Source organism: Spermophilus citellus, assembly GCF_964194105.1.
Source record: "Spermophilus citellus genome assembly, chromosome: 18".
In the NCBI taxonomy this organism is placed as follows: Eukaryota; Metazoa; Chordata; class Mammalia; order Rodentia; family Sciuridae; genus Spermophilus; species Spermophilus citellus.
Genome location: NC_138200.1, coordinates 34,514,313 through 34,530,088, shown reverse-complemented (window position 1 = coordinate 34,530,088; position 15,776 = coordinate 34,514,313). Strand labels below are relative to the sequence as shown.

General features: G+C 34.0%; 1 protein-coding gene across 2 annotated transcripts in view; it reads right to left on the bottom strand.

The window, feature by feature from the left end:
• PHKB (phosphorylase kinase regulatory subunit beta) overlaps nucleotides 1–15,776 on the bottom strand; it is a 223,515-nt gene that overhangs the window by 81,510 nt on the left and 126,229 nt on the right. For both annotated transcript variants that reach the window (XM_081273845.1, XM_081273844.1), the window contains exons 12-14: nucleotides 15,126–15,203; nucleotides 12,995–13,153; nucleotides 986–1,080 (exon numbers count right to left, since the gene is read on the bottom strand). In XM_081273845.1, the coding sequence (XP_081129971.1) occupies nucleotides 986–1,080; nucleotides 12,995–13,153; nucleotides 15,126–15,203 (332 nt within the window). The remainder of the gene's footprint in view (nucleotides 1–985; nucleotides 1,081–12,994; nucleotides 13,154–15,125; nucleotides 15,204–15,776) is intronic.

The window sequence follows — 15,776 nt, the reverse complement described above, 5'->3', positions numbered from 1 at the left end:
TTGTCACATATCAACAGTCACATATCAACACAGAGATTTTATATTTTGGGGAAAATCTTAATATTTTATTTACAAGTCTCTCAAATAGCTTCGCATCTATAAATCACTCAAAGTAATCACGTTTTGTTGAAGACCAGCAAGAGTCAAAGACATAGTACAATAGAACCTAATGGAGCTGTTTGCTCTGCCTTTCCCTCATTAAAACAAATATTTATCATGTATGTGTATTTGTGTGTGTGTGTGTGTGCACGCACACACATATATAAATAAAATAAGGGAACATTTCAATCTGTAAGCTTAGTGTCTGTGAGTGCTGATGCCATTCTTATTAAATGCATGTTAACTGCTTAGAATCCCAGGCACACATTCAGGTTCATTTCCTTTCTCCTCAGGCAGTTTCCACAATCCACAACATTTTCATTTTAACAGTCCTCATTACTGGTATCATTTAATACTTGAGGGTTTGCTCAAGTCAACATCAATCTTGCTGATTCTGCAAACACTTATTTTGTTGACACAACATAGTCTAAATCCATAGCTACTAAATGTAAAAATTTAAAAACTATTCCTTCCCCTGACAAGTCACCAAGTGCTAAGAACAACTCTATCAGTCACTCACTCCTGTCACAGAGCATAGAAGAGACCTTAAACACAGGGCCTTTTATGGGAACCCACTCTCTTCAATAATATGTCATCTGTCCCAATGCCACCCATATGCACTGCACCTTCTCAAAACACTTCCCATCTTAAGTTCAATCATTCTGAAGATGCAAATATTTCCCTGAAAGATGACTTGCTGGACACATCTGACTCCTACATCTTCATTAACAGCCCTTTACCACTAACAAATCTTAACTAACCAGAACAAAGAGAAGCTGATCCCTCAGAAGAAACAAGAAAAACTCATTCAGAATAAAATTTCCTCTTTAATTAAGCTTTAAATATCTATGCATGTGTCTAAATTAAGAAAAAAATATATCTTTACCTGATTGGAGTATCTCATGCTCACATTACGTTGATTTTGTTGTGGGATATAACGCTGAATAGGATCAATGTCTTTAGGACTGATTAATTCATCAGCTAAGGAAAAAAAATGACATAATCAAATAAACACTTACACAACATTATAAACCAACAAAACTTAAGAGAGATCAATAGACCATTTTGCTCAAGAGCAAAATATCCATTTTTTCAAGGCACATGGAACATCCTTTAGGACATAACATATGGTAGGTCATGAAATAAGCCTCAATAACTATAAAAACTTGAGTATAACCTGTCACCATAATGAAATGATAAATCAATAACAAATTTCTGAAACTCAAAATGTGTGGAGGGCTGGGGATATGGCTCAGTTGGTAGAGTGCTTGCCTAGCATGCACAAGATCCTGGGTTCAATCCCTAGCACCAAAACAAACAAACAAACAAACAAACAAAAAATCAGCTTTGGGCTGGGGTTGTGGCTCAGCAGTAGAGCACTTGCCTAGCAGGTGCGAGGCCCTGGGTTCGATCCTCAGCACTACATAAAAATAAATCAATAAAATAAAAGTATTATGTCCAACTACAACTAAAAAATAAATATTTTAAAAAATTTATGGAGTATAATATTCCTAAACAACCAATGAGGCAAATAAGAAATCAAAAAGGAAATCAGAAAATACTTTGGGAGAATAGCTCAGTGGTATAGTACCTACCTTACGATGTGCTCAACCCTGGGTTTGATTCCCAGCATCACAGAAAAAAGGAAAACAAAAAGCAACAACAAAAAGAAAGAAATATACTTTCTAGTGTAATTTTGATGAGATGAATGAAAATGAACATATAATATATGAAAATGTGGAGCTGTAGATAAGCAATGCCCATTAGGAGAATTTATAGCTACAAATTCCCACATTAAATAAAAGGAAAATTTCAAATCAATAATCTATTGTTCTACCTTAAGACGTGAACAAAAAAAAAAAAAAAACTAAATCAAAAGCAGAAAGAAAAATAGAGTGAAAATTTATGATTATAGTATACACAAATAATGGAGAATATCAATGAAATAAAAAATACATTCTTGAAAAGCCCAACAATGGTCAAGACTTTTAGCTAGGCTGACCAACACAAACAAGAGGGGAAAAGATGAAAGATGGGGGAGAGAAAAGAAGAGAAAATATTCAAATTATTAAATCAGGAATGAAAGAAGAAAAAAAAATCACCGTTGATCCTAAGGATTATAATAGAATAATATCAAAAAACGCATGCCAACAAATTAGATAACCTAGAAGAAATGGACATATTCCTGAAAAGACCAAACTACCAAAACTGAATCAAAAAAAATAAAAAGTTTGAACAGATTTTTAAAAAGCAAAGTGATTGAAACTCTCACATACAAACCCCAACCTCAGTGATCACTGAGCTATACCCCAGACCTGCTAATGAATACAGACACAAAAATTCTCAACATGATATCAGTAAACTAAATCTGGTAACATATAAAAACATATCAATAGAATAAAGGACAAAAAAGCTCTAGGATCTCTTTAATAGACACAGAAAAAGATTTACTTAAAAACGAACATTTTTTTTCATGATACAAAGCAAATAAACTAGGAATATGATATACTTTGGATAAGAGGTATTACTCAAATATTAGATAATGCAATAATGTCCAGGGGTGAAATGATCAGATTATAGGAGCTTAACCTTATCAGGGGATTCCATTTGATGCACCAATTTGAATGAACTATAAGTACTGGGTAGTAACTATAGGGAGGTAGGGTGTGGCTAGAAAGTAGGTCGCTGTGGGTGTGTCCTTGGGGATTATATATCTTGTGAATTATATTTTGTCCTTGACTCCTCAATCAGTCTCTCTCTGCTTCCTAGGTGCCATGAGCTGGTCAGCTTTCCCCTACCGTGCCCTTCCATCATGTTGCCTCAGGCCGAGAACAAGAAAGTTGGCAAACAGTGGACTAAAACCTCTGAAACTGTGAGCCCCAAATAAATTTCTCCTCCTCTAAGTTTTTCTTGTCAGGCATTTTGGCCACAGTGACAAAAGGCTGATTAAGACAAGATAGAAGGGAACTTCCCCAACCTGATAAAAGGCATATCTATGAAAAATCTACAGCTAAAATCATGTTCAGTGGTGAAAGAATGACTACTGTTCCCCAGAAATCATAAACAGAAAAGAATGTTCACTTCTAGTCTCCATTGAAGAAAGGGTTCTAGTTGGGAAAGAAAAAGTAACAAATGCACTCAGACTGGGAAGTAATTAAAACAACATGGTACTGGAATAAGAATAGATATATAGATCAATGAAATAGAACTGTGAGTCCAAAAATAAACTATTACATTTATGGTTAACTGGTTTTTATAGGAGGCCAAAATGTTTCAGTAAATAGAAGAATATACTCTTTTTTTTTTTTTTTTTTTCTCAACACATAGTGCCAGGAGGACTAAATATCTAAAAGCAAAATAATGAAAGTGGACCTCTTTCTACATTTGGAGAATAGTAGTAATAATAATAATAATAATAAAAAACAGATAAAAGCAAGTGTTAGCAAGAATGTAGAGAATCTGGAACCCTCATATATGTTGGTGGGAAAGCAAAATGATGTAGCTGCTTTGAAAAACTGCTTGGAAATTGTTTAAAATGTTAAACCTAAGAGTTAGCATATGAGGTAGCAAATCCTTAACAGACATTTACCCAAGAAAAATTTAAAAATGTCAAATAATAATTTATACTGAAAGCTCACAGAAACATTATTCTGAAGAGTCAAAAAACAGCAACAACCCTAGGCGGGTGCAGCACATGCCTGTAATCCCAGCAGTTTGGGAAGGCTGAGATAGGAGGATTGTGAGTTCAAAGTCAGCCTCAGCAACGGTGGGTGAGGCGCTAAGCAACTCAGTGAGACCCTGTCTCTAAATAAAATACAAAATAAGGCTGGGGATGTGGGTCAGTGGTTGAGTGCCCCTGAGTTCAATCTCCCGTACCGCCCCCCCCCCCCCCAAAGCAACAACCCAAATGTCCATTCAAATGAATGGATTAAGAAAATCAGTTATATGCATACAATGTAATGCTATCATATAAAAAAAAAGAAAGAAGGGCTAATACAGGCTATAACATAAAGAAAATATGAAGCCAAGTGAAGCTAAGACACAAAACGCCACATATTATATGATTTAGGGTGTATGAAAGGTTCAAAATAGGTAACAGAAAGTAGATTAGATTGCCTAGTGTTGATGGGCACTATGGAAGTGACTAGAGGGAAATGAGGAATGACTGCTAAAGGGTAGGAAGTTCTTTTGAAGTAGTTCTTTTGAAGTATGATAAAAACCTTGTGAAATTGTGGTCATGGCTGCACAACTCAGCAAATAAATTAAAAAGAATTAAATTGTAAACTTTAGTGAGTTACACTGTTATGCTTGAATTCGGGACCCCCAAAGACCACCAGAGACCCAAGATCAATGTAAGCAGCAAAGAGGTGTTTATTGTGAGCTAGCTCAGTCCTCCGCGCACACACACAACAACTGGTGATGCTGAGAGGCCCCGAGCCCAGGGTTTGCAGCAGTTTTATACATTCTTTGGAGACCGCAGGGACCCCCACATACATCATAGCATCTCTTAGCAAATCATCACACACCTCGGGAAAATCAAACAACAACTCTAAAACATGATTAGCACATTCACTGGCAGGAACAAGTTGGGTAGGGGTGATTGGTCAGTACAAAAGGGGTATTCATTTGAACTGATTGGTTTAAGCCAAGAGGGGTGTACATGCTGAACTACATGTTTTCCCAACTTGTTATCAACCACCATAAACTACTGGGAGGGTCATCTGGCATCCCAGGTATTTCCCTGTCTCATGCTGATTGGTGGCTGCTAGGGGGCTGCTATGGATCCCCACCTAGCCTGACTGAGTCAGGGACACCTGGCTCAGCAGATCTCTCTTGTTATTTGTAGATAAACAACTTAGCAGGGTGGGAATGTGCCTAGGAGTGCTCTGTGGGTTTTTCCAAGGACAAAGGCATGTCCCTTCCTTGGACAGGCTTTGCTCTGAGATAGAGGCTGGTTTTTCAATATCAATAAAGCTGCTTTTAAAATATTACACTTGTATTGTCAAAGAAGGAAACTAGTTTGTTAGGACAGACATGGTTCTTGATAATAAATCATAAAAGAGATTTCTGAGATGGAGAATTTCTTAGGGTAATGTCCTCAATGGCTGTCATACTGTAAACAAGGAAGCTCTTTTCATCTGGTAGTTCCCTACAGCAATTTTGGATAAAAAATCCAAAGATATAATAAAGAAGGCAATTTAGACTGGGAAGGAAGGAGGTAGATGACGGCCCTTTTATCTCTAATGTCTTCTCTCACACACACAAGTGATGCCCATCATCCACACATGAGGCTGTAGCTGAGTTCCTGCACGGACCTTGAAGGGAATACACGAGGGAAGAGATGGTTGTGGAAAAGGCCCCTAAAATGTAATTCTGCATAAACTCCTTTGAGTCCAAGTTGGCAGTATCTATGCAAATATATAGTGAAAATACTCTTTAAACCAGTAATTCCACATCTTATAAAATTATCTCAGTTATGCTCACACATGTGTAAATTAATGCAAAATAACAAAAAATGAATCCAATTTCTACTAAAATAAGATGGTTCCCTTCTATATTTTTACTACACCTAAGTTATAAAAATATATTAATTTCATTCTTGATTTTCAGTTCTAAACTGTTTATATGAAAACCACACCATCTCATTTCTTCATAAATGTATGTGTGTATAATCTTTATTTAAAAAATTACAACTCATTTTCTATAGATTTTTAGGTACTGCTTTTAAGCAATTAACTCCGAAAAATAGACCAGGGAGTCAATGATTGAAAATTTCTTTCCAGGTTTGGGAACATTTCTACATTATATTTCTATTCTGGGGTACCTCCCAGGCACATCTGTAATATTATTCAACAAACAAAATCACCAAAGTGTGCTTTAGTAATTCTTGGAGGATCTCCTCAATAATAATAAAAATAATACTAAAAGTAAAATAACAAGAAAAAGGAGGAGGAAGGGCAGCAGGCATCACAGCATTTGGATTTTGCTTACCAAGCTCCTGGCATTGTTTAAGAAATTCATGTACATTAATCCTCACAACTTGATCATTTTATAGAAAACAGCAAAGAGGCATATTGTGTTTAAACAACTTGTTATGGCTAGTGAAGCCAGATTTAAAGATAGGTAGTTAGTGTAGTTAGATAAATCTGGTCTAATATTGAGTAAAATCGAAAATGAAGGCCATGTTGAGAATGGAGCCCAGGAAAGCAGAGCAGCTCTTGGGAAATTGAAATGTTAATGTTCCAAGGCCCACAGCCCATCCCAAGGAAATGTTAATGAAGCAGCTCCCAGCAAACTGGTAGATGCTAATCCAAAAGTCCTTCCTGCCCAGATTACCCCTTTGGCCCACCTGTACCCCACCCTTTGGGCCTTCCCACCTACATTCTATCACTGAAAGATAAAGAACACAGGACAGGAATTCTACAGGAATGAGGGAAAGTTGAAAGAAGACCTTAGCTATAAAAAGGGGAAGACATCCACCCTTCCATGGATTCCACCTCTTGGGTCCCCTTCTTCCTCGGGAGAAGTCTTTTTTGCTGTCCTTTAATAAAGCTTCTACTTTCCACTCTAAACTTGCCTCGGCATGTGCTTCTCTGGTGTTATACTTCAGCATTGGGGAAGCAAGGACTCTTCACCAGTAAACAATGGTAACACTAGTATGAGACAATTTTTTTTTTCTGTGAGGGGAAAAAAAACCGCTTTTGCCAAATTTAAACCAAATCAATATAGGTTCAATTGTAGTAGATATTGATATGTAACTTTGATTTATTAATTTAGGTTTAGCTCATGATGCAAGTTTTATTAGTACTCCGATATTCTAAATAAGCAGCAAATTATTTCCCTAGCTCATTTTGTAAAGGTAAAATTTCTAAGCTGTTTCTAAGCCGCAAAGCCTGAGTTAAAATGTAAAAGACTAGGTATTGTTAAGTTCCTCTGCTACACCCAGAACCTGAAATTCCTGAGATAGTTAAGACAATGCCCTACTGGCCATTTAGCCTAGGGCCCTGTGCAGTTTGTCACAGGGCCCGAACCAATCAGTTTGAATGTGTACCCTGCTTAGGAGTGACCAATCACCCCTGCCCAGCCTGTTCCCGCCAATGAATGTACTAATCATGTATCAGAGTTGTTGTTCAATTTTCCCGAGCCTCATGGTGATTTGTTCTGATGTATGCAAAGCCCCCCACCCCCACCCCCGCCCTCCCCAAAAAGTGTTCTTAAGCTCTGTTTGACCACTGCTCTGGGCTCTGGGCTGCTCTATCTTCCTGAGTGAGCCTGGAACCTCAGCATGCTGAATCAATAAATCCCCTTATGCCAGTTGCATGAAGCCAGTCTCTTGTGTGGTCTCTTCCTCCGACGCTTCGCCAGACCCTTACAATTTGTATGATCACTGAGGTATGAAAAATTTCCACAACCAACAAGCATGTTACATAATTAATATTTCACTATTATTCTATAGAAGTAAAATTCTCTTTATCTTGTTATTTATAACTGATGACACACAAATTAAGAAATTTTATATCCTTAGAAAGCAAAATGCTAGGGGGCTGGGGATGTGGCTCAAGCGGTAGCACGCTCGCCTGACATGCGTAAGGCCCGGGTTCGATCCTCAGCACCACATACCAACAAAGATGTTGTGTCCGCCGAGAACTAAAAAATAAATATTAAAAATTCTCTCTCTTTCTCTCTCTTTAAAAAAAAAAGAAAGCAAAATGCTAATCTATTAAAACTGATAAGAATCAAATGGCTAGCCAAGTGCTTTGAAAGCTTGCTTCTTTGCATTTCCTTCCCATTTCTCCTAGTACCACACTTCCACATCTAGCATGATTTTTCAGCTTACACCACGTACTCATCAATAACCCTGTAGGCTGTATGCTTCTTATTCATGGCTGTGCCCCAGCACCTAGCATGGCAACTGACAGAGTGGAATCTTAATAGACTGACCTAATAAATACAACAAAAATTGGTGGCTTTAACAAAATATAGAAAAACTAATTGCCATAATCATTAATTTCCATACTGATTAAAAAAAAGTAACAAAAGGTCAAGTTAATAGATATGTTTTTCCTTTCAGCACTAATTTTTATCATTCAGGAGGCAAAGAAAGAGGTCCTCATTGAGCCAATGCAATGACATTAACTTTCTGATGAAGGGTGACAGGCCCGAAAGAACTTATACCTGACCACTTATAGAATATTTAAAACAAAAATAAAAGAACAAGAATAAAAAAGCAATGGCTCTTTATCCCCCCCAAAATGTGTACAATTTTATATGTCAATTTAAAAATAAAAAGATTAAAAAGGGAAATATTAGGAAGCATTTGTTTCTTCCATGAAACAAGTTAAAGGATATTTAACAAAACAAGTAATTTTTTTCATCATGACATTAAAATCACAAAATCAAATAGAACACACTAAAATAGGCTAAGCAGATTATTTACAGGGTAAATCATGTACTTCAAAGCATATTATGTACTTCAAAGCTGTGATGACACATATTAGTAACACATTTTACTGAGATAGGAATAAGAAAAAGAAAGACACACTGATTCTCCAAAGAGAAGGTCCATTAAGTCCATGGAATGCAGAAAACACCCATGAGCCTTTGAAATGCAAAACAAGCAACTGAGAGCAACCCTGCCCAAGTTCTTAGCCCAAGAACTTGGCCCATGTCCTGGTCTGCAAAAATTAACATCATGCAGGCAATACCTAAGTACAAAGAAAAACTGATGCAAAACTTCACCGACTTCACCTCTTGTCCAGCCCCCAGCAACTGTCTCCCTAAAAATAGCTCACAACAAGTTGTTGCTCTCTCCCTTTGTAGGTGGTCCACATCTACTGTTGAGATATTTCTAATTCTCAAGATGGTCTGCATTCTCCTTTGAATGTTTATTCCTTGCTTTACTAAATAGATCTCTATGCCTCACTGATGTGCTGAAGTTATTTCCATTTAGCTTCCCACTTGTCCTGAGTCAAGTTCCTCCCTTCTTTGAGAATTCCTTGGGACCCTGTAGCAGAGATATTTCTTCTCTGTTTGTTGCCTCCTTGTCCCTGATGCCAATCCAATAACAAGGTCATGGTTTGGAGAAAAAGGGAAAAGAAGGTCTATTGCTTTGCTAGCAAAGGAGAAATACAGGAGACTACTCTCCCAGAGGCAAAGTAGAAATAGGGGGCTTTTATACAGGTGATTCAAAAAAATAAATAAATAAATAAAGATGCAAGCCTGCACTTCTTTTAAAAAGGAGCACAATATATGCATGTATGGAATGACATAGTAAAATCAATTAATTTATACCATTAATATGATTGAATAATAATAATAATAATAATAATAATAATAATAAAGAACTCATAGTAGGAACAGAAAGATATAGCACATGAACTTAATTGTGTATGTGGAACCTAAATAAGTTGAAGTAGGGAATAGAATCACCTTTATTAGTGGTTTGCAGGGGGCTGATAATGTGAAGTTGTTGGTCAAAAGATAAAAAGTTTCAGTAGACAGGAGCAATAAGTTTTTGAGATCTAAAGGATGACAAGGTGACAATAGATAATAATATTGTATTAAGTAGTCAAAATTTCCAACAACGTTCTTACCACAAAAAATGTTATATGAAGTATAGAAGTGATGGATATGTTAATTAGCTTGAATTAACCATTTCAGTGTGTGTGTGTGTGTAGAAACATCACACTGGATCTCATAACTACGTACAATTATTATTTGCTAATTAAAATATTTTTAAAAGAAAAAAGTCTCCTATTAGTGCTCAAGGGAAATTAAAAAATACTCATCTCCAAAAGACAATGATCATTCACAAAATTCAAGAAAATTTTCATTTACCTGAATAGTTTGGGAGTTTATATGAACTATAGAAAAACTTGTAAGTAGTTAAGATTGCAAATAATTCAAACCTAACCAAAAAACATGTCTTGTTTTCACCCTTAATATTTATTAATGTTTTCAAAATATCCATTCTAAAAAAATTCCTCTATTCACTTCCTTAAGTTATATAATATGTAAAGTTCTACTCTTTAATGATTGAGGATCTTCTAATAGTACTTGAATGAAGGTAAGATTGTGATATTTGGGGTAAGAAAATTTAGCTGCCTCAGGGAAGTTTTAAAGTAGATTAACTTTGTTATATTTCCTTAGTTTTCTAAAGTTTCTAAAGTTTGTTATATTTCTTTAGTATTTCAGACAAAGATCATGATTTTCAAGTGACTTTTTACATTGATAAATACTTTTAGGGTTTTACAAAGAGGTCAAAAAGATACTCCGCTTTCTCTGGACTGATTTTACATGAACAATGTCTAAACTATCAAATTTAAATAATAGTTGAAGATACAACAAATGATCATTTTATTTTAAGGCAAATTAAATATTACATAATAAAATATGTCATGTGGTTTAAAATAAATATTTATAATTTAATTTACCTATTATATAATAATCATTGATTTCCTAAATGCAAATTTCCTAAGAAAAAAGGAAAGACTATAAAAAAATAACCATTTAATAAAAATAGAGTGGGAGTTCAAGCTTTGTTTAGAAAATAGCATACTATATATCTTCTTTCTCTATCAATGCCATAGAAGCCACACAGTTTTGTTGTAAAATTATTCACTTACACATAGATAAAGTATTCCTATTAGATTTCAGCAGAATACGAAACTGGCCTGAATTAGTGAGAGTTATATATACAGAATGCTTTTAAAGATTCACTATTCTATTATTTTTATGAAAAAAGAGTAACTCCAAATTAACTGAGTACAAAAGGTTGCCAAGCAGATATTCAACTGAGATTCCTTTAATGAATAAGTAATACTTGTTAGTAAATGTGGTATCTGGAATCTTAATGAAAATCCATAGAAGTCTGATGGCTCTTAACAATAGTTAACAGCAACTAAATGATGTAGTCTTCTGAAATCTTACTCATCTTACTAGTGATCTGTTAACAGATGACACATGGCTAGGCCAGAGTGCTAATGGATATGCAGCATTTTTTTTTTTTTTTTTTTTTGCATCAGGAAATCAGGATACAGTTTCATATTACACAACATACCTTTTACATGTTCTTTACTGTTTTTTGGAAGCCCAACAGGGAAAAGAGAAATTGACTCTTTCTTTTAAGGCAGCCCTGCAGTAGCTTTTCTTCATTTGGGTCATGAAACAGAAATAGAGGCATGACCTATACTCTTCACATTCACTCTGGTCTTATCATGAGAAAATACTGCCTACATTCAAGATGTGTCTACATTTGTCACATTTATTTTGGAATAAGGATAATCCAATACTTTTCTATTGATTGATACTATTCTCAGACTTTTGATTTTTTAAAGCTCAATTTGCTTAAGAAGGGTGTGGTCAACTCTGCATTTCCATCTCATCAGCTTTGTCAATTTTATACTTTGCCCCCAAAATAATTTTTCTCATTGTAACAACCCCAGGCTGGAGATTTACCAAGAGAAAGAAAGAAAAAGGTTTAGACTTTAAATTTTCTGTCACAGGGTTCAGTTTTCAGTCTCAGAATTATAGAACAGTTTCATCATGTACATTTATAATTTCTAAGTATATAGAAAATTGTGATTCTAGTTAAAATTACTGTCTTTACCCAGGTTAACTACTACTCTACTAAAATGTTTTATTTAACCCTATCAAAAAGCTTTTTTGTATTTATGCTAATGAGATGGAAATAACATTCTAACCAGAGATAACCTTTCTTGACTTGGCTTGATTCTACAAAAATTACTTCATGTGTATTCCATTCCTCCTTTGGAAAATCAAAAAAACAAAGCCTTTATAAATAATATTAACTCCTTGTCAAAAAGCTGTCCCTTTAAAGAAAGAAAAATTTTCTACATGTTCTTAAATTAGCATTCAGTATATAAAGAGACACAGAAAATAGAGTTAGGAAAGGAGCAAATTGAAAACAGCATTAACTTAATTTTCTCCTCTTTGGTTAGTTTCTGTCTGCTCTTACACATCATTTGAGTAAGGCTAAAATTGGAAATCTGACTTTTGAAATATTCTTCCCTAATGGACTGTTAAAAAAAAAAAAAAAGGAACCAAAGATGATTACTCTTGCAGGATGAACTAATTTAGCATTTATACAGAAATGCTAGAAAAAACAAAGACAATAAGAGTATTTCATATAGTAAGCAGGCTTTTTAAAGTACAAGTACAGAATTTATAATTAGCTTATTTAATAATTCATCATAAAGAAATTCTGACATTGAAATGATAGCCCTTTGGTGGACATGCTGGCAATATTTGAAATTTTAGCAAGGAGTGGTGCAAAAAGATGCATAATAGTTTTTTTTTTTTGTGTGTGTGTATGTGCTTATCAAATTTGCCTTTGTTTCAGTGTGCCCAAAGACTACTCTGATTCAGCTTTTTTGCAGGAGAAGCCAAAAAGTAATTAAGAATTATGAATAAATAGTCCCAGTAAGCCTATAACTAGCCCTGAAAATTACTAACATGTATTTATTGGTAAAGAGAGAATTTTCAAAGATGACCAATTCCTTATGGCATATATTTTACTAAAGCACTGTTCAAACACAACTGCTACATTTAATCGTAAACTTTATTATATCACATAAAAGTAACACAAAGTTCTCAAAGCATTCTGCTAGAAACCTATTTACTAAGCTGAATTCAGCCCCCTAAATGATCATAATGGTACCCATAACTATTTGACTTTCTTCCTGGAAATTGTCCCTCATCGTTCAGTAACGTAAATACATTAATATTCCTTTACACACTAAGAAACTCCCCAAAGACCTCTAAAAAGTATGAAATATCACCCAAATCCAAGAAAAACATCACCAAATACATACTTATTTCTTACAGTTTGATAACAAGTAAAGAAAAAATGTTGACCATCTTTTCCTATACTTACCCAGCAGTTTTGCGATGATATATAGGGCTTGTCCCCAAAGAAACAGTTTTCCATCACGGCCACAGTTGCTAGGAAATCGCTTTTGACTACCAGGATTTCTTTTTTCACATTCTACAAAGTCAGCTGGCACATAATAGTACTTTGGAACTACAGGATATCCTACAGTTTAAAAATAAGGGTATTAAAATGTAACAAAGTAATGCCCTTCCCCAAATGTCCTTTAAGAGTCTGTAATGACTAGAAAGCAAGGAAAGAGAAAGACTGTCCAGGAGATAGATCTGATAAGCTACAGAAATGGGATATTCTCATTCCTTTCAGATTTTACCAGTTAAAAACACGCAAAAAAGCCTGTTGACTCTAAGTCAACAGCATACTATTATGCTTTAGCCAAAGTTGTGTACACACTTCCTTTAACAACATTTAATTTTAACACCTTTAAATGAATCAAATAAACAGTATGCAAATATTTAGAGCCATAGAGGAAGCTATTTTTAATAGGATTAGTCTGTGGAAGCTTCACAAATGAGATACTGTGTAATCTTAAATGAAGAATTATAACCCTGAGCCACTGCTTAGAGCAAAGAAATCCCTATTTAAATATTAAGCCCATTATCTACCATTCAGTATCACTGAAGAGGAAAAAAAATCCATCTTTTCCTGTGACCAACCCATTTAAAAATATTCCTTGCAGAAATTACAATTATTATTTAAAGAGTAGGGTCTTTGTAGAGTGCTATAGAAAACTTTTTGCAACATGAACCTGCAGTAAATTTTTCTAATAAAATTACACATATTTCCCTAAAATAGTGTTTCCTTCTTCAATCACTATTGATCAATCACTATTGATATATGTGTCTAAAACCAGGAAAAAAAAATTCTATGATATATAGAGAGTAAACATCACCCTGGGCATGATGAAGCCTAAAGTGGAGTATATTCAACAATCACCTCAATGCATTAATGATCTGCTACTGAAGATCTGATTCAATAGATTTCAAATATTACATTCATTACATAATTCCTCATGTTCATCCAATAATCCTTACAAAGTGATTATTCATAGCATAAATACAAAAATAACTTTTTTGTAAAAATTAGTATTTATCATTCAACGTTTAGCAAGAAACCTTCTATAATTTTAAAAATCACAAGCATTTTAAAGGGTGTGGATAGAAAATGAAGCATTTATTCTGAGATATTTGAGGAAAAACTCCAAAGAGTAATCATAGACTCTTTGTGGGATAGGAATGAGGACCAGTACTGTAAATGACATTTTATACATCTTTATGAATAACCTAAATTAATCTCTATCAGGTCCATAAGACCACATACTTTTTTTTACCAGTACACCATAATTTTTAACTTATGTATAAATGTTTTCAAAACTGTTCTCAGATGAGAATATATTCTTATTCTATTTATACTTCCAAATTCCAAAGATATCTAGACCTTTATGTTTGAAATTCCTTGGAGAATTAGTTTTCCAATAATATAGAAAAGTCAATTATGTTCTTTAATGGTCCCTGGTGGTGTTTGATTGAAATCAATATATTCCCACTCATAAAACTGGGCATTTTGACCATTTTTAACATATTAAATACATCAGTGAAAAATGACGTTTAAACATATAAAATACATTCAAAGCACAATGCTAAAGGCCCTAGAAGCAACTACAAAGAGGACAGAATGTTCCTGGTAACCCTAGTGCCTTTAGAGAAGAGCAGAGCATCTCCAAGGAGCCTTCTGGGTCTGGAGTGGGAGCAGCACTCACCAATCATACAATTTTTGGTGACATGGATAAAAATAAGTCACTTAATACTACACAGAGTAAAGGAATTACATAATTTAGTAACAGATGAAAAAGATCTGTCCACATTCACACTACCTTGGCATTAGTATTGCCATGACTATCTAAATTCTTCTGCATTCCTGTATTGACCAATGAATTCCTTATGTAAAAACACATGTATTATAATAAATTAATAGACTATTCTCTATGATTTCATATAAAGCTCAATTCATTTTTTCAATTTAATATACATTATTGTATTTTATAAAAGACTCACTTATACATTTCAAAGGAACACTAAGGAAATGATAATAGGAAGAATTCTTGAAAAAACAACTATACCTTCTGTGGTCTGATGAAGCACTGGAGTTAAAAGATCCTGATATTCCTTGACTTGTTTGGGATTGCCTCTAAAAACTCCTAAAATGTAAAATATAAAATATAATTGCAGGTTTACTGAATACGTATCATAAAAATTTTACCTTAGAAAACTTACTGGTCCTTTTAAAATTATTGTGATAATTTTTTATGTAAATGATAAAAATATAATTTAAAAAGTAATGCAAATTGCATGATTTTTTTCAAAGAAATTTAGAAAGTCATATTAGCACTTAGAAGTGAAAACTGAATTTTAATTAAAATTTCTCTCTGATTAAGCATAAATGTTATATATCATGATTATAGTATTCATGTTTTATATTAATCAAAAACCTTTCTTTGTAAATACAAATAATATATTAGTATCATTTTAAAATCAAAGTAGTTTTTAAAAATTTTTTATACAACTTTATTTATATTTATTTATTTATTTTTTAGTTTTAGTTGGACACAATACTTTTATTTATTTGCATGTAGTTTTAAAAATTATGTATATGATTTAACATCAACTCAGAAAGCAGAAGAGTAGTACATAAAAATTCAGAGCAGTTAACATCACCCAAGTACAGTCTATTTGCTAGATGAAAGGAGTCATATTTCATTTCTGCTCTTCTT